Source organism: Haemaphysalis longicornis, unplaced genomic scaffold, assembly GCF_048455015.1.
Source record: "Haemaphysalis longicornis isolate Haplotype H1 unplaced genomic scaffold, Haemaphysalis longicornis Haplotype H1 scaffold_7, whole genome shotgun sequence".
In the NCBI taxonomy this organism is placed as follows: domain Eukaryota; kingdom Metazoa; phylum Arthropoda; class Arachnida; order Ixodida; family Ixodidae; genus Haemaphysalis; species Haemaphysalis longicornis.
Window position 1 is genome coordinate 182638476 of NW_027526422.1, and position 24407 is coordinate 182662882.

The following is a 24407-nucleotide window of genomic DNA, read 5'->3' on the forward strand; positions in this document are numbered from 1 at the left end:
TTTCTCTTGCTGGTGAAAAAAAAAAGACGAATCTCCCTCATGGCTCTTTTTGACAGATGATCGCGAATGGTCACCGCTACTCCAATTGTCTTGCTTACTTTATAGCTGAGAGACGGGCGGTTTACAGTTTCTCTCAGAAGCATGTCGGGGAGAGGACAGTTCTGTTTTTGCAGTTCAGCCTTGTCTCTACTATACGCGAGAACATGCGCACTAAGGCAATCTACGTTCAATGGGCAGAAAGATGGAAGGTTGGATCTTAGAATGATTTTTTTTTGTCTAATGAGAGGTGTAAAAAAATCATTAGTAAAGACTGTCCCGATATATAGTAGTAAGCCTTCCGACAAAGGAAGATTCGGCAAAATCGAAGGAAATTCTTCTTTAGCAATTTATTTCATGACAAAATTTAATTGTTTCGGGTTGGAGCGTTTTACTTCTAGAACTTCATCGTTGGATCACATCGGCAATTCATGTCTATAATTTAGTAAAAGCAGTTCCCGTACGCTGTCAGTGTCCTCTTATCTCGCCACTGGCGCCGAACAAACAGGGCGAATTTAGGCTCTTATCGTCACGTAATTCGTTCAAATAACATCGATGATCCCGAATGAACTGTTGCACATTTTCAAGCTGCCTCGGCTCTTTAAAGTATCTTGCAGATTTGGTGCTTTTCCGCAACGTCCTTGGCTCGAAGGTAGGGCAGGATGAAGGGGTCAATCTGGTGCGACACTTTGGTGAAGAGCAGCGGGTCGTCAGGGTTGGCGCACTTGACCGGTCCTCCCGAGACCACGCCCTCCAGGGTCCACGCGCTGCCGGAGTTCCATACGAGCGGTCCCCCACTGTCGCCCTGCAGAAAGAGAGAAGTGAATCAGGAAGCCCTTTTTTCTTATCGTCAGTGGTATGAAGGGAGAAGAAAGAGTACAGGAAAGGCAGGGAGGTTAAACAGGCAACTGACTGCCAGGTTGGCTACCCTACACATGCAAGTGGGTATACGGCGATTGAAAGGGAAAGAAAAGACAGCGCTATGTGATGGCAGACGGAAAATGAGGAAGAAAATCAGAAAAAAAGCTGAGGTTGGAAATGGAAAGTACAAAGACTACAGCGCGCACAAAAAAAAGCGAAGCGGCATAAAAATAAGCAAGTAGATCAACAAAATTGGCGAACAGAATACTTTGCACGCTAGTGACGTAAGCAATAATAGTGATAAAGGCAACGGTAAGAGAGTAGCACGTAGAATAATAGTGGTACCTAATCATGATACATTACTAATCATCATCACCAACCGCAAAAATAGCAGGATGGTGATGATGGTAGGTAAAAGTGGCCAAGATAACTGCTTAATTATAAGCGACATGCCTTTAGTTCAGACGCCTGCAGGACAAAAAGTTCGCGTAGATCTGGGTAGAAGGGGATATTGCTTGTATTCACTGGCGAAACAGGCATGCAGGCAACCATGTGAGTGCGCCGACACTCGCGGTACTTGTCCGTGCTAAGCACATAACTGTGCTGCACGTGAACAAACTCTACCTCACCGAACGCAAAGTATTGCCTCGAGTATAATGTGAGTGCGATTAATAACATATGTGTTGACACCACCGTTGAGAATCGGGTTGAAACGGAGCAGACGACGCATGCCGGCGTTTTTTTTCTTCGGCGTGCGATCGCAGTTGCGTAAGCCGCGCCATGTCCGTGGTGCATCGGCCGTTGTCAGTGTTGCCAAGCGAAGAAATTGACAGTTAAACTTTTCAACGAACACGTATAGGACCCGGTGAATCCTTCAGTGCGGTTCGCGGAGTTTCGTAATGGGGACACGAACACATAATGTGGTCGAGGCCCTGGCGCATTTCTCAATTTGGAAACAGAGGAGACAAAATTTGTTGAAGCCTAAGAGGAAAATGCTTTGCATAGGCCCCATTGAGTCTGCTGCGATGCTAGGTGTCTTAATAATGCGAGCACAGGCCACTCGGCATCCGCATTGTGTTTTATTGTGCTCGATTGTAAGAATATTAATGTACACCCGCCCAATTTTTGTCAATACCATGGGAGCGTCGACCGTTTGGTTGTTCAGCGCCGTATGACGGAGTGACACGGAAAACACGACGAGAGTTGCCGCATGCGCACTAAGCACTGGCTGCGACGGCCGTCGTCTGCTAGGCTCTTTTAGGAGCTGAGTGCAACTCTCAGCTTATCACACTGGTCGCCGTCTTTTTGTTCACAAGAAATCCCGCTGCTCGAGTACTTCATAAACCACTTAAAAACTCTTATTTGAGGTATGCTTGTGGAATGCTTAGGCTGCTGCTATTAGGCACTTTCACTTTCCCTTTATGCACGTTTAGCGGCTGTTCCTCAGGCAGTCTGATAAGCTAAGGAAAGAATCCAGGGCAGCGTTCTGCTCTTAAAACAGCCTAGCAGACGACGGCCGCCGCTGCCGGTGCTTAGTGCGCATGCGGCAACTCTCGCTGAGTGTGTGGTGTTGCTCCGTTATACGGCGCGCACACACAGAATGGTCGGCGCTCCCACGGCATTGATAAAAATTTGGGCGGCTGTACAGACAAAAGAAAGAACATTATAAGAAGGACGTAGAGTTTCCCGCGTCCTCTGTACACGATAGCCGATGGATACCGAACAAGCGCAGAACAGTAGGAACTTCAGTGCGCCAATTCAAGGTCTTGCCGGAATTTCCTGGCAGCGGGCCTGGATTTGCTAGAATAGAGGGGAAACGCACCTCGCCACAGGGCTGCCATAAAGAGAAATGTACGTGCGAAATATCGAGCACCTTGAAACACGGCAGCCGGCAAAGCAGCGAAGCTTTGCGCTATACCTCTTTATTCCGCCATCTACTCACGTCTTACCCACTTCACGCGCCCGCATCAGTGCGCATGGGAGGAAGGGTGTCATATTCTGGTGGCAAATTGTCCCGACCATATGTGCACGCACACACGCACATGGTTTCTATCCGAGCTATCTATGAACGACCATTACATTGAAAGAGTAGTCGCCGATGGCTGAACGGTACAAAAATGGGAAATTACCCTTTGCTCATATAAAATATGGTGGCGTTTCGAGGAGCCTTATTGCCATCTGCGGCTAATCTAAGGGATTATTATCGACGCTGTAGCCAACCTGACTTCGGAAGGAAGGTGACGTCTCTCCGGCAGCAGTACTTATTTGCGACTGGCAGGTATGGGTTACTAAAGGTTATGAGTGGCGCCTAATGAGCTGCTGAGCTGTGAGTAAGCTGACCTTGCAAGATGAACCGAAGTCGTGTCCTGTGCAGAGCACGCTTTCTGGCACGGGGGCGTCGTAGTCAAGGATGCAGGTCTTGTGCCACATGGTCCGTGTGCGCAACTGCTTCAGCTGCGGTGCGAGCTCGTCGCTGCCGGCTTCAGGGAAGATCGCAAAGGGAAGAAAAAACACAAAAACACGAAGAAACTGTAATTCAAATTTCAGATGCGTTTTCCAGCAAACGATGACGACGCCCATTTGGATGAATTTACAGTGAACTCCAAGACACTCCGTGGGCCTGGGAGGTTACAGTGCACCTCAGTGACCATATTCTATGACCCAGGGAGCAAACAGTACAGCTGTCGAGGCCCCAGAATACCACGTGACTCAGACTTGTGGTCTAGGCGGTGGGGTTAGGCGATGCGAACATGCAGCAACCCAGATTCCCACCCTTATTATTCGTCAACAGGATGGCTTTTAAGAAACTATGGTGTGGAAGAAGACCCACAGAAGTGCTTTACTTTTACACTTGGCTGCAGAATATATTTTTAACAGTAACATTACTGTAACGCCAATTGTCAGCGAAAATAATTTTGCTAAATAATCAGTGAACAAATATTTATATGCAATTGTCTTTTGGGTTACGGCCCACAGTTCCAGGAAATCAGATTGCAATATGTTTGCAGGAAAGGTACAGGAATATCAACTTTAAGTACCTTTACATGAATGTTTTCAGAAGAGGTATATTGAATGTTTTCAAGATAGTTTTACATGAATGTTTTCAGAAGAGGTATAGTGAATTTTTTCAAGATAGTTATAGCAGTATAGGCGTTACGTGTGTTTACATGAAAGTACCTTTAAATTTAGGTACGTTGACATGCAGTAGTGGTTAGGTACCTTTACATTAAAATTATATAACCCGAAAAACGCTAACAAGCTGAGGGTTAACAAGAAAGTACATATGTCAGTGGAGGAGAAAGCACAGCAAAAATACAAAAAAAGAGGCAAAGAAATAAATCCCGGGAGAGGATGAAATAAGAAATGTCATTACAGATGTACGCGGCAGACAAACCAGGCATCAGAAAGTTCATTTTTAAGATAACTCGGAGTGCCGTACTTTTCTTTCTTTGGCTCTGGAGGTTGCTAGAGAATTAGGAGCGTTGTCGGGAAATACACGTAAAGTATTGGGGCATGTTTGGTCTGTGGAAAGGAAACAGACACAATTAGGTACATTTTGTTTAAAAGCTATTCTATCCATCCCGATCGATATGTAACCAATATTCCCGAACACGAATAACTAGGGCTTCAAAGTAGTCCAGGAAAAGGAAAATACAAAGCTCTGAGGCGACTTAGAAAGATTGGAATGCTGGTGGAGGCACAGACGACAGGAAAAAGTAGCGTAGTACAGACATATACCACCTAGTACAGGAGAGTGAGTGAACTAACTTTGTCTCAGCGGGCTTCAGGCGTTGACGGTTGGGCTCCGTCTCTCCCCCCTCTCCCCTGGTGGTTAATATCCTGTTTAAATATCATTTAAAACTTCCGCCGATAGCAGCGCAAGAATTAGAAGAGTTGTACAGCATAGATGCAAAGGTGTTTTGGTGAGGTGGCACACGTCATTACCCTGATATGAAGGGAATGAAATAAACAGTAAAATCCACGAACTTGCAATTGCTTCGACTTGTCCTGAATTACCTCAACTTGACGCTGAACGCGCAATCGACATCTACAGGCTTGTTGAGAAAAATTAACTCTTTGGCATTCTTAAAGCAATATAAAGTATGCTGCATAATACAGCAAAAATGGCGCCACAAGACTTCTATAACTACAGATACGCACGTGGCTCTCTGCGCGCTCAATTGAACTTTTTCCCCCAGCTTGACGCAAGCACTATCCTTCGATTTCCTAGATATCTAACATATGAACAAATTAAAGACCGCATGGTAAGATACTGTTCACACGATGCAAGCCACAGGTAAGAACTTGGAGCATACTTCTTCTCAGGAGCGTCTCTCCAAACCTCCCATATCACCCTTACTGCTGTTATATGTGCTAACTCGGCTCCTCCAACCAATCGACCACTCTCATAATGGCAAAAACAATATCAGCCATACTAGTACCTCAGTCTCTAAAGTCTAACATCTTCTACTGGCTTTATGTCAACCACGACAAGTGTTCCCGAAGTCTTCGCAAATTAGGTGGACCCAAACTCAGTCTGTCGCACTGATAATAATTAGATATGTGTCCATCCTAATTCCAAATACTTTTGTTGAGTATCTGTTATTTCTCATTTATTATGCTAATGTAAATCCTGCTTGGGCAGGCAAAACTTCCAAGAGTAGCGCTCCGGCAAATGAAACTGCCCACCTACAACGGGTAAGGTGCGACTCCTTTCCTGAAACTATATTGTCCCCCATGCCTTCATAGATGAATTACAGAGGGGTAATTGTGTAATTATAGGTGTAATTACAGATGTAAATGTGCAGTTACGGAGTTGGGAGGAAATCATTTTGTATAGCTTTGAAATTACTCTGCGATACATTCAATGTGTTCCCCTACTCTACAGACATTCGAGTGACCCTTCGCAGATTTCCAAGTGTCTCTAGACTAAAGCACAGGGCGGTCTGTCTAAATGTCCATCCGTTCTTTTAGTCACACCCATATTCCATTCTTCGCTTCGCATCCACGCCCACCGCCCTTACGTTGTTATATATTTCACTCAGTCATTCTAGTTTGGTTTGATGACAACCAGCTTTACCGACGTGACGTTGAGAACAATCATCGTCGCCTAGATTTTGAAATAAACAAGTTACCAATCTGAAGGGCTCATTGTGAGAAATGGATTGAAACGCATAGCTGCAATGCCCAATAGGAGTAGTTGACCTGGCTGGGGAAAAAAGAACGCCCATTTTCTCTCTAGCGTAGTCAAAATTGGCAGCGCAGACGTTGATACAACGACGGGGGCTGGAACTGGCTCCCGAATTTAGTAGGAACGCAGTGTGAAACACTTTGGCTAGTTTACAAAACATGGACTGCTGCAAACATCAAGAACTACAGATCTGTTTTGGACTGTTGTTTTAGGTAATCTGAGCTTCGACGTCTGATCCAGGAGGCACAAATACTTGGAATGCAGTCATTGTGCGACATCATAAAAATACTCAGCGAAATTATGTGAACCAGACAGCAATAATGGCCAGCTAATTCGTATGTCGAATGATGCTATTTTGCCACGTTGGGAAAGCTTAACTGCCCCGCAAGGAGATTTCGAGCATGATCAAGCGTTGCTAGGGGGTCCCAGAGGACACCTGAAGTGCGACATTTCTAAACCTGAGTTGGTTTAAAAATGCATGAAAGCTAGTCATTATTCCTTAAACCATACGTCTGCCATACTTGTAAACAGCACACATGGAGTGAACTCAGGTTTTGTCACGCTGTTGCTCGATTTCTTGGTATGTCATGTTTGATTCTTGAATCCTTGTGGTGGTGTGTTTTATACAATCTCTCCTCTACCGTGCACTGATTCTACGAAACTATTGTGCCTCGGTGCGGAAGAATGGAAACGGAAGACTGTGCAGAGGGAAAATAGACAAAGGCACGACAAACCCTTGTGGCGTCCCCAGCCGGTGACGTAGGCATCCGTATTTTCGGGAAGTTCGTGCATGGCTTTTGGCAAGCAGACGGGACCAATGGTTTTTGTAAAGTTGACCGCTTCTTTCAGTGTCAGGATTGCAATATCGTTCTGTAAAGCACAAAGCCCTGTTAAGTCACACCCTGGGATTATATATACGTGCAAGGTCACTTAATTGGTTCCCTTCGTCAAGTTATAGTCTCGTTTCTCGGTAGCCACTCTCTTATCCTGTTGGTCTACCGGTTATCAGTTCCCTGCAGTGGATGACCAGCTCAAGTTCACTGCTTCTTCCAAAATTGAGAGAGAAAGAGAGAGAGAGAGAGAGAGAGAGAGAGAGAGAGAGAGAGAGAGAAAACGTTTATTGAAACAAAAGGGACGGGTAGGGGAGAAAAAGAGTTAGGAGCTGTGGGCGGCCATCCTATTTCGGTAGGCCGCGTGCTATGACATTTTTACGGGACTCGTAGTTGGACAATGCCCCACGCGCCATGACCCAAGACGGCCGACAACAACGAAGCGGCGGGCGTGCACCTTGCGTGTACGCTGTCATGGCCGCCATGTATATAATGTAAATAGATCAGTCATCATTTTTATTTATGTTTCGTCTCATCTTGTATGGCTTACATTTTCAGTCGTATTAAGAGACATTCCTCCAGGCAGGGGTCGAAGTAATCTCCCGATATAATGACGTTTGGTGCTCTCAGGAATACTTTGAAGGCACCGACAGTAAAAGAAAACAACGGCGTGACTTTACACGGGTACGTGTATTGTTAGTGGCAAACAAAGCAGATAGTTCGCAGACATTCTAGCACTCGCAAAGGTTTACCATTCTGGTTTCATGCCCTTTTTACATAATATTTCATTGCCCTAATCCGTACTTATATATACCTACTTATACACCAACGTTAGTTATGTTCAGTGAGGAACGAGCGAAGCGGCAATGCTAGAATAGGAAGTTTGAAGCACAAACTTCGAGACTGAGGTTCGCTAATGAAAAGTGTAGCGTCGGTCAGGTAGCTGATACATTGATTTTCATCTCTGAAATTTTATGCTTCACCCGCCGTGGTGGCTCAGTGCCTAAGGCGTTGTGCTGCTGAGGCCAAGGACACGGATTCGATCCCGGCCGCGGTGGCGGATTTGCAGATGGAGGCTAAAAGCGAAACTACCGTCTGTCGATTCGCATTCATTACCCCCAGTTGGTCCAAATTAATTCCGGAACACTCCACTACGGCGCACTTCATATCCCAGAGATGGTTCGGGCACGTTGGACACCCACAATTTAAATTTGAAATGTATGCTGAAAGAATGGCTTTAATCCGCGCTACACTCAAAGAAATCGCTGCCGGTCGGCATCAGCACAACACTTCGGAACGACCAATGCGCGGGACGGAATGTGCGAAGTTGGCGGATGGTGAGGGCAAGCGTGCGATTAAAGTGAAATAAATGGGATCTACGCAGGGACAACAGCGCACTCGCACGCCTTGCGCTGTTGTCACAGCGCAGATTTTATTTTTTACTCTAATTCTATGCTGGGCGTTGTCATTTGTCAACTTCACACATTACGTCACGCTGATTGGTCGTTCCGAAACGTTGTGTTGAAGCCGAACCGCGGAGATTTCTTAGAGTGTAGTTGGTAAAAAGCAGCAAAAAACTGTAAAAAGGAGTCCGAACTTTGACGAAAATGAACAGAAAAGATAGAACACAGCTGCGTGTCTGGACGGTATTTGTTTAATTTCGAGCATGTTTCCACCAATTATTATAGGCTCAGCACCAACCATAATACCATGCCAGTATTTCATTGCACTTACTTTACAATAAAAGCGGAACAATGCGCAGTGTTGGCTTACTGTGTGGGGCGGCTTGTACTCCTTGTGAAAACAGACTTCATCTACTGCAACGGATACAGCTTCGGCTTCCACACTGCCGCGGTCATGGGCTCCCAGATGAATACGGAGCATTTTCGACGTCTTCTTGCTGAAACGACGGACCAAAATTATCCTGATCTCGTACGTAAGTCACTACCACCATGAACAAAACGAACAAATGTCAGCTTCTAAGTTGCACCGCAGACTGCGGCTCAAAAGCACAGCACACGACTTGCTTCGTTTTCGCATGAGAAAGGTTTTATCGGTGAGTTAGCCGTGAACACAGCGTTGCACGGGACATTAGAATCACTGGCGCTGCTTAACCCAAAGCCCGAAATACCGCGTAAGCATAGTCCCTTTGGTCGCACAGTGTGCGCGTTAGGTGCAAAAGTGATCCCCGTTGATTGCGGTACATTTTAATGCTAAGCACTTTCTGGCCACACCACGCAAAAATTCGTTTGTCACAGTTTAGTTAAGCAACAATGAGTCAGTGACATGGGCCACGGCATTCATATTTTATGATAACACCGCTTACATCGTTCCTAGAAATGTGTCTTTTCAGCAAAGCATTTGCGTGTAGTAGTGAAGCCGACTTTATAAACGCTTTATGTCACGTAGGCCTTAGCGTAACAGTTTAGTTGCGTAAGAAAGGAATGCTCTTACATTTTCACCGTTTATATTGCCCTGGAATGAAACGTTTTTTTAGCAGTGCGTTTGTGTATAATAGAAAATGCGCGTTTAGAAAACCTCGGTGTTTAGCGATCTCGTTTTTGTGACTCTCCCCGGATTTTGCAAAACACGAAAGCGTATACCGTAAAAGCTGGTCAGTTCGAACTCGAAGTGGACCATAAAATTGTTCGAATTAAACGAAGTTCGAATTATCGGGCGGGCGCTAGACTGAATGGACATCGCGCCACATTGCGTGGGCAGAACACAAAGAAGCTACGTCTGACATTGTTATCGCCAATTAAGCAAACCTTTGGCGTCTTTACCTTGGGAGGAGCGCGACGCAAGAGGAACAACATGAGAGGTGAGCGGGAAAGCGAAGGGAGGCATTTACTTGACAAAAGTCGATAAAGACTATCGTCTTTTGACGACATTTGCAACGAAAGGAGCAGATACGCGGCCAATTTTTTCTGTTTCGTTCTTTTGCATCTCAAGTAAATTCGATTTGGTTTGGGTTTGCAACACATTGTAATCACTCTAGGCCGACTTCTTCGGCGAGGAGCGATGGAAACTACACTCGGGGCCAACTTTCTGTGGCAATGCAGTCAAGGCTACGAGCCGGACCACGCCTTTTCACTGCGCACCTGGATGTAGTTCAAAAAAAAAATGGCTGGCGTAACCTCAGCAATTCCAGAATATTTAGTTCTTATGTTTTAAACTTGCATTGATAATGCCACTAAATTGCTAGCCAGAATATATGAAACAGAGAGCATTGTTTTATATTTTCGGATATTTTTGGTTGCGGCTGTCGCCGCTGGCATCGCAATGGTTGCTCCGCCCCCCTCCCCCCCCCCCCAAAAAAAAAATCAACGAAATAACATGGCGTAAAAACAACAACAACAACAACAACAACAACAAAATAACATGGTGTTCTTGTCGACGGCTTTCGACAGCTGGCCGCTTCATTCTCTGCATAGGATTTGTAGAGCTTCGCTGTCTAAACAAACGAAGCGAGTGGTTTGCAAAGTGTACGTCCAAGTGAGACTGATGCAACCGGGACCCCCCGCCGTTTTCGCAAATACGTCCGGTCAGCCAGTTTCCCGGCGTAAGCGAGCGTGCGCATAAGCATGCGTGCATGCTGCTCTTTCGGTATTTCGCGACCACGCTAGGTACGTACGCCGCACATGCCGGTGGTGCCGCCCAGTATAAGAGTTTACAGATCGGTGCATTCCGTCAAAACTGCAGCGCTTACAAAATTCACTTCTTTTCTGAACGATACACAGTCCACAGTCGGTCTGAGTTCTCCTGTTCACGGCCGCTCGGGCCGTGTCCAGTCAAAGCGTTGGCCTGTGTTTACAAACAGATGAAGCATGTGGAAGGAGACGCCAATATGCCTGCATGCTCGGTGATCGTGGTTCAGCGCACTCAACTACGGAGCTTATCCGAAGAAATGAACTGTATCAAATGCGTATCGGCCACGCTGAAACTGAAACCGAGGGCCCTATTCTCGACTGCACAAATTGCCGGCGATTCGCCCATGTTTTTTTGCGTAAGCACGACGTAAGCAATCAGTGGCGTGCTGCACCTATAGCTATGACGACATGCAGTGTAATTTGACGAGACACTCATAAAGATCGCTACCAAGGTATCAAATATTGTGCAAGAAAGATATAAAAACACTTGGCATGTACTATAAAAATTAAGACGGTAGGTGAAGCTGACAAGAAAAACACATTCCTGGAGGTCAAATTTGGCGTCAACACCACAAGGCGATCAAGTAACGTTAATCCAAAAGCGAGCGAAAGGCGGATGTTGAGCTAAAGAACATCACACAATTTTTTTACCCTATCTATTTATTTCTTTCAATCGCTTTTAGTAACATAGCTGGGCTCTCTGCTTCAATGCAAGCTTTGTTGCGTTATCACCTTCCCTGCCGCCACCGCCGCCACGCCATCGTCTGCTGCTATGTTACAAGTTTATGCGTGATCACAGAAAAAGACGGCCGCGACCATCGCATCTATGACACATACGAGCAGCGAAGCGCTATGCTTGATAACCGCGGAGCGCACCGATGTCGCCGATTCACTCATTCGTCAAGCTCGAATTCAATCAGCGCTGTAATGAACCAAATAGTCACTTTTCTTTGTTATTTTTCTCTTGAGTTCGATCATGTGACCCAACAGCTTACTAGGACGAGTATGGACAAATGCCATGCATTGGGTTCTCTTTCTCATGGAGAGGCTTGTACTACCCTCTCATGTTGCGGTTACGCGAAACAAAAAAAAATTATTTTTTTCCAAACATAAAAGCAAAATACTGCAAGTTATTTGTATGCTCCATGATAGCTGACTTGGAAGCAGTTGAAACTATAATTTGTTTCGGTAGGAAACATGCTTTAAACAGCGCGCATGCTAAACTGCGCCTGCTGCAAATTGCCGCACATTTCGCGGCGCCGTAAGCCGGGGCAATTTTTTGCCCTATTTTGCTTGTATTTTGCGACAAAAACAACCGCCATTTTCAAGCTGTTGTAGCATTACGTCGCTTTTACGCAGGCTGAAGCTGCCAATGCATGACGTAATCGTTCCCGCCAACTGTTTAGATTACGTCACGCCTTCTCAGCCAATCACAGAGGGGGTGTGTATCGCAAGCAGTATAGTTGTTGAATAGCAAAGACAGGCTTACGTTGTCATGTCCGCGGCATTTAGTCTGGTTTTTCATTGCCGGCCAAGAATTATGCGCCTTTAGTAACGAGAAATAAGGCAAACTTTAGAACTTGTGTCCATAAACGACATGAAACGTCAAAATGATGACAGCACACACCACCGCTTTGTCAACTGGAAGCACGTGACCAAAATTGAAAGCCAATCAGAAAAGACTTCCGGCAAATTGCCAGAATTGCCGGCAATTTGTGCAGTCGATAATAGGGCCCCGAAACCAGTTTATAGGGAACTACTTTGAGCAGTAACACAAAGCAGTTAGCTTCCCCCTTCCCCTCCCACCGCAGCTTTCGCTCCATTGCCACAGAAAGTTGCCCCCGAGTATAGGAGATCCCAGTTCTAATTAACAGTTCTGGATACCGACGCGTTCGAATTATCGGGAGTTTTCCCCCATTGAAATGTGCAGGGCTGTTCCGGGACCAGGGCGTCAGTTCGAATTAACCGGAAGTTCGAACTAACCGAGTTCGAATTAACGGTCTTTTACTGTACGTCTAAGAAACAGCGGCAGCACAGTTAAAATGCTTACCTCTCTTTCGATTACCCTTAGACGAGTTTCGGCATGATACATTACAACAGTAACGGACACTGAACTTGAAATGTCATTCGAACAAGCTGCCTATTACAGTTGCCTCGGGGCTAATGATATCGGTGTTACTGCGTATAGACGGATCCCGTATTTCCCCAGCTATCCTTTAACCCACTCATTCCTCCCCATCACTCGCGATCGTTTTTCCTCCGGGCAATATGTAAGTCCGGCCACTTGCTGTGCTGTCCTTTTTAAGAAACCTTAGCTTCTCCCCACCTCCCTTCCCCATCTTTAGACACCCAGCTCGTAGTTAGCGCTCTCTACCTGGCGGCGAGAGCCAGCAACTGCCCCTGTCTATTAAATTACCTCTATTAAATTTCACGGCGTAGAGAGCGAATCATTTATTGACTCATCTGAATGTTCTCTTTATTTGTATTTTTACGCACTTATATTTGTAGTAGGTGAGGATGTAGTTGAGCAGGCGAAGCAGCTGACATCGGCAGCTTTGCCTCATTTTGCGGCTGCGCGCATTTGCAGGATATATGTGCTTGTGCTATCCGTCAAATAAACAGTTGACAGTCAGCACTTGCCCCGTGTGTCTTCTAAGTCCTTGTCAAAGTCCGAGCTGTAATGTGTTTCATGACAGAGCCACCTAGATTAGTTCATGCCCAATCAAGCCCGTTTGTTCTGCTCCTTCGGGACGCGACAGACGCACCTACGGCAGCGCACGTTCGTGATATCAGCTGCGAGGTTGTAACGCGCCACCACACGAAGGCCGAACGAATGATGAAGAAAGGATCTCTGATAGTTTTGTTGCATCCCCTACAGAAGGGCCGTGGTAAGAGTCTACGTGTTCAGCAGTTTGCGAGATTCGGATGACGGGACGCGGAGGCCGTGCGGATAAGGAACTTGACAATACGAAGCAAATGTCTGCAAGCATGTCGGCTGGCTCGGAACATTCCACTCGTGGCTCAGCCCCAGCGTCATCGTTCCTGGAGCGTGCCCGTTTGCGGCAGCAAACGACGCAAGCTGCTGGGGCGCCGCCACAAGATAATATTTTATTCACAGGTAGAAAGTGAGGAGGAGTTGTAGGGAGCGCTGCCAGATTCAGAGGCCTCGGGTCCAGGCTTCTGCTGACGGCTTCTTGAATGAAGTCAATCAGGCCGCGTTGCTCCTCTTCTCGTCTAGGTTAGGTCAGCCACTCTCTAGTGTATTGTTTTCTAATTTGGATGTATTGGGGGCACTGCCAAAGAATGTGGTCCTAGGTATTTGTAATTTTGCACTGTGAACATGATGGTAAGGGTGTTGTTTTGCCATATCTGATAAGATGTAGCCTCGCAGGTGTTTCGAGTGTTCCGGCTTGTGCTTGTCGGAATAGGGTTTGCTGCTGTCTTGTTAGGTTAGGGTGGGGAGCTGGGAGTAGTCGTTTCGCTTTTTAAGTGCGAATGCACTTTATAAGCGACCCCAAACCATCCACCGCCGGCGGCGGCGGCGGCGGCGGCGGCGTCGGCGTCCGCAGTGCTCCTCTATATTTAAAAAAGAAACAGCATCCGGCGCCAGGTTTCGATCCGAGGACTTTGCGGCCGCAGCGCGACGCTCTACCGACCAAGCCACGGACGCGACGGTGATATCAGTGTTAGTGACGCGCCTTATATCTTTAACGCATTCAAACTACGTCGTCAGCGGCGTGCGTTGGCGACTCAGCGGCGTTATAGCGGCTTGATAACTGCGTGGTGTACACGTGATACTACAAAACCGATGGAAGAGATGGAAGAGAAGGCGGCGAGGCGGTGGGCTGCGGGGGCCGAGCGCAAGCGCCGCAAGCGGGCCGACAACCGTGCATTCGCACTTTCACATTCTCCCCCTCGGGGAAATGCGGGGGAATTTTTTGTATTCTTTAAGGTGAAGTTGCGGGTGAGTTGGTTCCTGAGAGGTCGGACTTTGGCAGCCGTTGCTCGGAGCCCGGATGTATGCATCTCGGGCAAGCTGATTGGCCTTTTCGTTTCCCAGTACCCCGGCGTGGCCAGGAATCCAGTACAGCTTCACAGTTCCTTGAATATGCTTGAACAGGTGTGCCGCCGAGCGGGATATATGACCGGAGTCTGAGAGTTGACATGCCCTCTTGTTGTCGGTATAGATATTTACGGGACGGGCTGGTTGGGAGAGGTGGATAACAGATTTGCCAATGGCGTATAGTTCGGCTTCTTCGACCTTTCTGTAAAAAATAATTAGCTTGTTGTACAGCAGGAGTTTTGTGCCGCTGTCGCTTCGCACCGCCCTTGCACACATACAGAGTACTTCGTTTTTTGCCACCACCACCACACCATCATCATCACCATAATCATCATCATCATCATCATCATCATCACCACCACCACCACCACCACGCAGCCTAATTACCCCCACTGCAGGGCAAAGGCGTAGAAATAACCTCCAATTACCCCGGTCCTGTGCTAACTGCGACCAATTTATCCCCGCAAACTTCTTGATCTCATCTGCCCATTTAACTTTCTGCCTCCCTCTGCCCCGCTTACCTTCTCTAGGGATCCACTCTGTTACTCTTAATGACCAACGATTATCTTGCCTTCGTGTTACATGCCCTGCCTCCGTCCATTTCTTCTTCCTAATTTGTACTACTGCAGTACAAATATATCTCGTGAGGGCCAGGTACGCTGTGTCGTCACATTCAGCTACTAACCATGTGGCCAGCGGCATGGCGCGACGCACCTTCTGTGATGAGGTGCCCGTGAAGGAGAAAGAAGAGGGCCGAGGAGCGCGCGGAGCGTGCAGAAGAATCGAATCAGCAAGGGTTCAGCGGACGCATTTGACGCGCTGGGCGAGTGAGCGCGGCCCTGTGATCGCTTGGAGCTAGAAGCCAGGGTCTCAACCGCTGCTGTCGCCGGAGAGCCGTCGGCCGCTGGTCCGGTTACCGAAGTCTGTCTGCTGGCCCGTGCCGGGATCTGGTGACGCGCTGGGCCAGAGAGCGCGGTTCGGGGAAACACCGGCTCACAACCGCCGCTGGGCCATCGAGCCGTCAACCACAGTGCACGGTCCCTGACGTCCGGCCGCTGTCCCGTGTCCGGACCCGACGTGACGTAAGACTTCTCAGCGAGCAAGCCGCGCCGTGGTGCATCGGCCGATCCCACGTACTTCGTGAGGAGACCTCGTTGGACTGCTGCGCATCCTGACCATGTAGGACGTTTCCTCCCTTGCTGTCTTTAGCGGACAGTTTTCGTTAGCCTGCTACCGCATTTAACGCTCTTTCCTGTAGTCTCGTTTCCGCTCTGTGTTTCCGTTACTCTCTTACCTTCTGTTCTCATTTTCCACGCATAAACCTATCCCTACTTGCGCACGTATTACCGACTCGTGACTTTCTAGCTGGTCCTAGGCCCATTCATGACACCTTCCACCAAAGCTTAAATAATGGTATTTTTTTCATAAATGGCGCTGGCAGAAATTTAGATTTACTTCGGTTACCAAAAGGCGAAATTTTGAACCAGGAATGGTCGCATCGTTCAAGCACATATGTTCACCAAACTCTGCATGTAAAGGACTCGCAAAACTTCCCACCTAATAGCTCTCTTTTCTATGCTAGAAGTGTTGCTATAGACGATTACTAGTCTGCACCAGCGTTCCCTCGTCCTCCCGGTAAATTATGTGTAGCTTGCATATCAATGTAAGAACAGGGTAAGAACACCGTCATAGATGTGCCCGCAGCACAGCAACAAGTGTTAGGTTAGCTTCCTGTGTCAGATAGCAAATAAATGCTCATGGAGTGGGAAGCGCAGTGTTAGAGATTGAGAAATGCCGCATTCTACAACAGCTTGCGGAAGCTACGCATGAGAACGTGTCCCTAAAAATACAACTGACATCGAGATATAAATCGACTGGAAGTGCTCTAAATGTACTCCGTTGTAACTGCAGGGTGCAGATGTGCAGATGCGTCACATTTTTTTTTTGCCTTCCACTGAAGTCTACCATTACGGCGACTTTCATGGTTCGGCGCGATGAGGAGTTTACCACCGTTATTATACATAGATGTGCTTCAGACTTTTCAAATAACGATGGCTTCGCTCGCATTCAGGTACTTACAGCAAGCAGTGCGCAGCCGTGATGACATGCCTGTCTGAGATGAGTGCGCCGGAACAAATGTGCTTGGGGAAGAGCTCGTTTGTGAAGATTCCGGCGTGCCATGGCCAGCTCCCCGGTACGGCCACGCTGCCGCCGAAGATGCGGTCTTCCTCATCCAGCTTCGGCGGAATGGGTGTCTGGCCACAGTTGGCGTCGTCCGTGCCTGCGTGCGCGGTCGGCGAGGGATGAGGGATGGTTTTGGGAATGCTCCTATTTGTGGTTTTTGGCGTGGAACTTGGAGAATCACAAACAAGAAAGTAGTGTTCGAGTTGATTCTTGAAACAAGTTTTTAGATTAGTACTAGACGGTGCAGTTCCAAGGCACCTCTTAATTTTAAAAAGGGTTTTGCTGTTTGGGCTTCTATTCTCGTGCAATTATATTGCCACAGTAAGATGGATGAAGACTGGTACATTTACAAATGCTGGCCAGGTAGATTAATGAGTCGCAATAGACGGAAGCTCGAAATTATCGTCGGCCCTACTCTGAACCCTGTCTCGCGGACGTAATATACTGCCCATGCGGGGAGTGCTGCCATTACAACTACCACTGCGACTTCTGGTGAAAAGGAAACCGAGTTAGGCGAGGTTCTTTGATGATCACAGAAAAATCAAGAGTGTGGGGGAAGTAGATACTGTGTAGAGCTGCCGCATGACCTGCAGCGAGCCTCTAGGGAACGTCAGAGGAAGGGCAGGAACGTCAGAGGAAGGGCAGGCGGTACAGAAGAAGTTCAGGGCTCTTAACCACGGGCTTACATACTGCGAGTGAAAAATGAAAAAAAGCTCACACTAACGCGTAAGACGTGAGGCAGCGAAGCTTTGCGCAACCTTCACGACCATCATGAAGGTTTAAGTCCCCGATTGCAGCCGATTTGCTTCTTCTTCGCTGCCGCAACGACATTTACTCCAATTGGTACAAGTGTGAGCTTTCCTTATTTTTTTGAAAGTGATAATCATTGAACATCTTCTTTGAGGGGCGTACGCTATGGCGTGTCCTTCTTGTTCCGAGCAAGTGTTGCTGCGATTACTACGAACGCTGTATTTTTTTTCGGCCAATATTGGCCAAAATCCCAAGTGGGTATGCGTGGCTTGCAAACGTGCGCCCATGACGCAGGGTGGTCGCCGCCAGGCACGCACACACGAGCGCTCGGCATTTTCTTGGTTTATTTAACTTCCGGGTGGTCGCCGAAATCTTGGCCAATCTCCCTAAGTGGGTATGCTTGGCTTGACGAATGTGTGAACAGAATGCTGGGCGGTCATCACGAGGCACGCACACACAAGCGCTAGGCATTTTTTTGGTTTTGTTAACTGCCGGGCACCCATGCGCACTCGGCAATTCTTTGGTATTTTGAACTCCGGACACAAATAATTACGGTTTGCCAAAGAACTTCGCTCTCAAAAAAGAAAGAACAGATCAAATTGCATGCAGCCCTTGCGAATGTGAAAACCCTTAAGGGAGTAAGAATTTCGGGAAGATGCCACGTGCCGCGTAAAAAAAGTGCGTTGGAACCAAGTAAAAAGACAGAGGAATACAAAGCGTTGCAAGGAACGAAAAAGCAACAGATTTCGGCAGAAGGAGCAACCACATCTACTCAACTGGACTCTTAACAAGCGAGCTGTTTGTGGGAGGGCTATTTTGTTCATAAGGAGATAGCTGTATGTAAGTGGCTCACTGCAGTGGTTCTGAAATGGGGGTCCGCGGACCCCAAGGGGTCCGCAACAGCATTGTAGGGGTCCGCGAAGACTCCCTCAAAACTTTCCCCCACCAACTTTTTCTCGATTTTGACACCATTTTCTTGCAACTCAAAATGGTGGCTTCGCCTCATTACATGTACGTTTAGCTTCTCCGCGTAGCACATATTTTAACATCTTAGTTTTCACAACATGCCAGCTATGAGAAGAGAAAAAAAAACACATCCACAAAAGGCAACATAAAATTGTTTGACATTATGACACCGATCAACATACGCTCCATCGTCTGTCCCCCATCACTTTCGCATGCCCAAAAGGGGTTCCCAGGGCAGTCATAGACGAGAACTCCTGCCTAATTGCACTGCTCGGAGGCAATAACAAAGATTCTGAGTTTCCTTTCGAAGTATTATCCCAGGGTGTTCTAAAGTTTGGAGTGGGTGAATTAAATATTATTCCCGGTATTTTCTGTTCCTGGAACATTTGAAGTATAACTGCAGTGTATAAAGCTTCATACGGTCCATAACGTGTCCCGGTGGTTGCAATGTTGCGCGACTGCTAACGAGACTTTATTAAGAGTACCTTTATCAGACCTTATGCAGAGCTCACGTCTTAATATTCACCGGGCGGATACTCCTAAAACAGTCTCTACAGCAGTCACGTAACATTTAAATGAACTTTTAATTAGAAGTGACGCTTTAAAATATTGAAAGAAAGTTTTCGGCGAGGTTGGGTTCTATCAGCTGTGAACTGCTGCGGACAGCACATCGTTTTCTGGTGCAAACTATGCTTCGTTGATTTTAAAACTTTAAACGTTTTTCATGAGAAGTATAAGCGCAGTGCCTAATTGTCCACCTTTGAACGCCTATGGCTTGCGTGTAGGGAATTTTCAATTCCTGGGCACTTTCTATTTAGACCTTGTTTGTTTTAGACCCGTAATTTTAACAGAGTTATTTACTGGCGCAACACTAATGCATAAATAATGGGCGAACGACTGCATAATCAAATGCAGGAGAACAAAATTGTGTGCTTCCGTGGAGAAAGTTAAAACATTTTTTATAGAGTTGTGTTTGCTAATCGAGACAGCGGAAGAAAATAGAGCTAGAAAGAAGGCCGAACCCGATGTTCGATTTGGTTTCAAATGTTGGTTCCAACGTTTTCCGTTCTTAAGATTTTTCTAAAGCATGGATGATTGCATGACGTGCTAACTTTACGATTATACCTTTATGCGAAAGACCACATTGTTTCACACGCTCACGTGCGGTTGCGTATCCACCACTGTTTCATCACGACGTGAAATTCGCGGAACCTTTTGTTTGGTGAGCTACCCCTGAAAGCTTAATCAGGAGCCGAGCAGGGAACAATCGACAACCTTGGTAATGTTGGGTGTTTGCTTTGGGCTAATAACGCGCACCGATATTGTGACCGATTATCGCTTTTAGTACGCTTCTGCGGAGACAGATACTTCGAAAATTTTCCAAAAAGAGGTTAGAAGTATTTTTATCTGTCTGTAAAAGCCCAGCGGGAAACACAAAGCCCTAGGTAATTTTCCCTTGCGAGCAAACAATTCGATGCCCCCTCTCTTGTTTACGGGACATTATGAGTTATTCGCAAGTTTGAGCTACAGAAAATGTTGCCTCCTATACTTTGAACGTAACGGATACTGGAAGCAAAGTTAATTGGCGTTTAGGATTAACAGTTGTTCGTGGAAAACAGGAAATTGTTTTAGGCGGAAAGTGTTGCATTCGAAGCAGCTTGCGATGCCGGTTAATACTAGCAACAAAGGCTTGTGTGTAGCTTTGGTCTGATGGCGTGGGCGGATATATAACTCCAGCCTTTCATAGCGCGATCAAGGGAGGTGGTTTGCAAGGTAGGCTGGCGATGGGGTACCGTATGATCGCACCACTCTCGGTAAACAGGTTTCACGGCAATGTCGATAGATGAAATGCGTAACCCGGTCTCAGGGAAACGTTCCGAATTTGGAATTAATTATAAAAGGATCGTCAATAGTTCGCTACAAAAAAAGTTATACCGCAAGAAAATCTACAAAATGTGCCCAAATCTCTCACAAATGCACGTTCTCTATTTTCAGCGGCAGCTGCTCATGGCTGCTATTTTTATTACACAGTTACTCCTGACCCTGCAGGAAGCTGTAAAAAACCGAGGAAGTTTGGTTTAGCATTTCGAATTAAGTGGGAAGCAACTGCAGAAGGTTAAGTGACAGAAACTAGCAGTCTTTCAGAACGTGAATAGATATAGAAAAGATAGTCTTCTTCCTTCAGATGAAAACCTATGTGTTTACCGTATTGCCTCCCAGTCTTTTTTAACAGAGGCAGAAAATAGGTGCAGAGGAACACCGTTTATAAGCCGGTCGTTTGTCGACCGTGCAGACTGCTACCATTTGTGGACTGCTACACAAAAAAATTGCGCATGTGAAACAACAGCAAAAAAGCAAAAAATAAGACAGACTTCTGCCTGGGGTTGCAGGTAGACTTGCTGCATTCCTCTAAGGAGGTTAGAGCAATTTTTGGCCCGCGATGTGTGTAACGCTATGCTGACGATGTTGTGGAATCATATAGTCGCGAAGAGTTAGGTTTTCCCTTACTACGCAGATGCAAGTGCCGACAAAGCACTGTCACTGTTAACGTAGGGCAGGGTTGGATCACCTTCTTAACTCCTAGGTGTTTTGAACGCAACCCACCATTAGCGTGGATTACTAGAACAAAAGGTCGAAATACACAGCGTAGGCAACTCACCGATTTCGTACGCAACCACATTCTTCGCTAAAAACGCAAACAGTACCACATAGAGCTTCATGGTGACACGGGGTGAGAGATGCGCAGGGAACTGCCGCTTGATGTTGTAGGCGGGAAGCGCTACAGCTGGCTTTATGGCGTAGTTTATCTTGCCAATCGCTATCTCTTGATAAGACGCTCCAGGGGCGCGACATCTGTCACAGCATAATTACGTCTGCACAGGCGAAAACGAGCTTGTGGACAGCCTCGATCTCGATGCCATGTGGTTTTGTTCTCACAATGTCGTTGTGCCACTTGTGACCTTTCTGTATAGGCCCAGGAAAAAACTCCCTCTTTACCAGACTTGCGTCCGTGGAAATGAGAACGCGTTGGTTTCGACTTCTGGAAAACGTTTATTCCCGGTTCATTTCGTCTACATCGTGATTGAATACGCGGAAGTTCTCAATGCTAAGTATTTCAGCCTATCTGCTGTGAAGGCCCAAATGAGCAATCTATATCGTTTACTAAGGGAATAGATGCGCGTTATAGAGCAGACCTTCCCAGAAAACACTTGGACAGCTGGAGAAGTACACGGATTGAGGCGTCGTTTATAGGATATCTTTCACACGGTGTAGGGGCATTATAGGCAGGCAAGGAAACGTGTTAAAACGCGACCAGGGGAACAGAAATTCATTGATCGAGGGGCCACGCATTCATCTCGCGATGAATTGGAATTGCAGGTAATGCCGGCGCTCACTGGGGTTCGACATAACAACTTCGGAGGCTCTTAAAATTTCTCTAATGATGGGAGGATGCGTCAGCACCGCTTGTTGTTAAATTAAGTCGCTCATTTTGGAGCCCCTAACTTCTTGCTGCTGATTTAGCGCTGCTGAGTATCTGACATCGTCAAGCACGTAATAACTCATTTTTTGTAATATGAGTAGGCCCTGCTGCAAAACACAATGCTTGAGAGCCGGCTTTATGGAGACCCCGCTTTGCCCCGGGCTCCTTAATGTCAGTTTCAATACCTAAAACAAATGCATTGGTGGGAATAAGGTTGGTGGGAGTGAATATAAGCCATTATCGAAACACGAACGTTTATAAAATATTTGAAAGTCCGTTCGCAACGAATGGGAATTTTGACGAGAGATTTCTGGTCCACTTAGTAATAACACGGACCGCGGGAAGGCGCGGTTTCCTCCGACTGACCTAAGGAGCGGTTGAATGCTGGTCTTGCATGATGGCAGGCCGCATTAACACATACTGTGATCAAACAAATACGGAAGTAGTTGACGCACATACTAGGGAGCTGATGACACATGAGTACGCCGTCAGTGCTGCCCTACTGGAACGAAATACGCTTTTGCGGCCTGCATTTTAATGTTTTTTTTTATAGAAAAGGAAAAAAACTAAGAAATCTAGGAGGGGAATGGGAATTGCAGGGAAGAAGTATGATGATTTCGGGTTTAATGGCGCAAGGTTTGACAAAGGCAAAGAGCGCCATGACAATGGTCAACGAGACCAGAAGGATTGGTAATAAAGGCACTAGTTTAAAAACTTTTACTAAGGGGTTGGTGTATATGGCCATAATTACAACATAGGGAGTATACTAAAAGCAATAGTGTATAGGGTGATATTTAAAAATAGTGAGTGCAGGCACCTAAGGTGTAAAGCCTAAGGTTCCGACAGGAAAGGAAGTAACTACTTGCGAAAGTCCCGAGGAAGTCCTAAATTTATGGGGATGTCTCTCGGGGCACTTGGGGGAAGGATTCCGACCAAGCATGCACTACTTTTGTGACACCAGATTTAGTCGCGAAGTGTCCTAGGTCAGGTAGAAAGTTGGGGTCATAAAATGCGGGGTACCTCAAGCAAAGCACGGAGAAAGAGCATTATGAAAGTTAAAGCGGTAAGAGGAGATACGAGAGGATGTATCCATTGGCGGCTAACTTTATCTCCAAGTGCAATAATCGAAATCTTCGCTCGTGTTTGCTGGACAGTGGAGGCGGAGGGACAGACGGGCGGGGTAACGCCTTGTAGGCAACGTTTAGTAATTTGACAGCTGTGATCCACCTTGCTTTTGTGTGTCAACCTTTACACGCGCGCACCCCTCCTGCTCTGTGTTTGTTCCTTTACGCGTTTCTAATCAAGAGAAACAAAAGCTGAACGCGTCACCTGGGGGATTATAATCTATCGAAATGCGATTGCAATTGTAGTGGCGGTGGTGGTGGGTACGGTATGAGTGACGTCAGTCCTGCTTGACCAATGGATGTAGCCACCACTCTACCTCTGGCGTTCAAGTAGGCTTAACGAAGAAGTGCTGCTACACGAGGGTAACTGCGTGTGCGCACTTAGAACGTGGTGGCATCCGTAAGCATGGTGATCTTGGGGTGATGGTTCCGATGGATGCGTTGGCATCTCTGCCAGCAGTGCGATAGCGGTTGTCTGACAAGTTTGTGCTAACGAGCAGAATTTAATTGTCTCTCCCTCTCACCCTCTACCGTCTTTACCACTATGCCATCTTGTCTGCTTTCACCGAAGCTTTGCGCTCATATGGATAGCTTCGGCGCGTTAAACACCACAAAAAATCAAATCAATCCTACCCTGTAGTCTTTCGTTTATCCGACACGGGCTGTTCTGCTCAGTTTTCTCCACGACGACGGTAAGAGCATGCTTTGCCTGCAATATCATGCATAAGGTTGAACTGTACCTCGTTTGACATATAGGGAAGCCCCCAGGCTTAGTGTTCGTGATGGACAATTTGACGATGACTTATTCTAAATTTTAAGTGTTTTACGAAGTGTATTTGTGCATTTACCGCTCTTGCGCTATGCGAAATGTGGCGTTTGTGAATTGGTCGTACAATTTTTGTGAGTTGTTTCTCCCTTAAACGAAGTCGCTCAGTTTGAACTACTGTTGGGTCTGCCGTTCGTGCCACGCGCTAAACGGCTCCAGCGCGAGCCGTTTTTCGATTTTGTTGTTAAAATAAACGCTTTAATGCGTTTTTTGTATTCTGCCGTATAAATTACGCCTTAGTGTGTTTCCAATTAAAACCACAGGGCTAAAATAGTTATGCATTTACATTTTATTTCAAATATATGCGTAATGTTTTCTTATTGCTCAACAATGTTGACAGTAGGAAGTATAATATGAGATTTAGTGGTTTGTAATCGTTTTACCTCTATAGAAGTCGTGTTAAAGAATTTGTGTAACCTTTGACCGGGCGGCTAAATCAAGGGCT

At 46.6% G+C, this 24407-nt stretch overlaps 1 protein-coding gene across 1 annotated transcript; it reads right to left on the reverse strand.

Annotated features, from left to right (window-relative positions):
• Nucleotides 1-496: 496 nt before the first annotated feature.
• Nucleotides 497-21329, reverse strand: LOC144147320 (chymotrypsinogen A-like). Its single transcript, XM_077679436.1, has 6 exons — nt 21191-21329; nt 16711-16912; nt 8692-8818; nt 6823-6958; nt 3238-3377; nt 497-841 (listed from the first exon to the last, which is right to left on the reverse strand). The coding sequence occupies exons 1-6, from the start codon at nt 21249-21251 to the stop codon at nt 638-640; spliced, it is 870 nt and encodes a 289-aa protein (XP_077535562.1). The 5' UTR covers nt 21252-21329; the 3' UTR covers nt 497-637.
• Nucleotides 21330-24407: the final 3078 nt, after the last annotated feature.

Excerpts from the sequence above, each read along its gene's own strand:
- LOC144147320 (XM_077679436.1), bottom strand. The coding sequence starts at position 21,251 with ATGAAGCTCTATGTGGTACTGTTTGCGTTTTTAGCGAAGAATGTGGTT. Across the intron at positions 16,913-21,190 it reads TGTGGTTGCGTACGAAATCG|GCACGGACGACGCCAACTGT; the intron begins GTGAGTTGCCTA and ends CCGCGCACGCAG. Across the intron at positions 6,959-8,691 it reads AGTACAAGCCGCCCCACACA|AACGATATTGCAATCCTGAC; the intron begins GTAAGCCAACAC and ends TGTGCTTTACAG.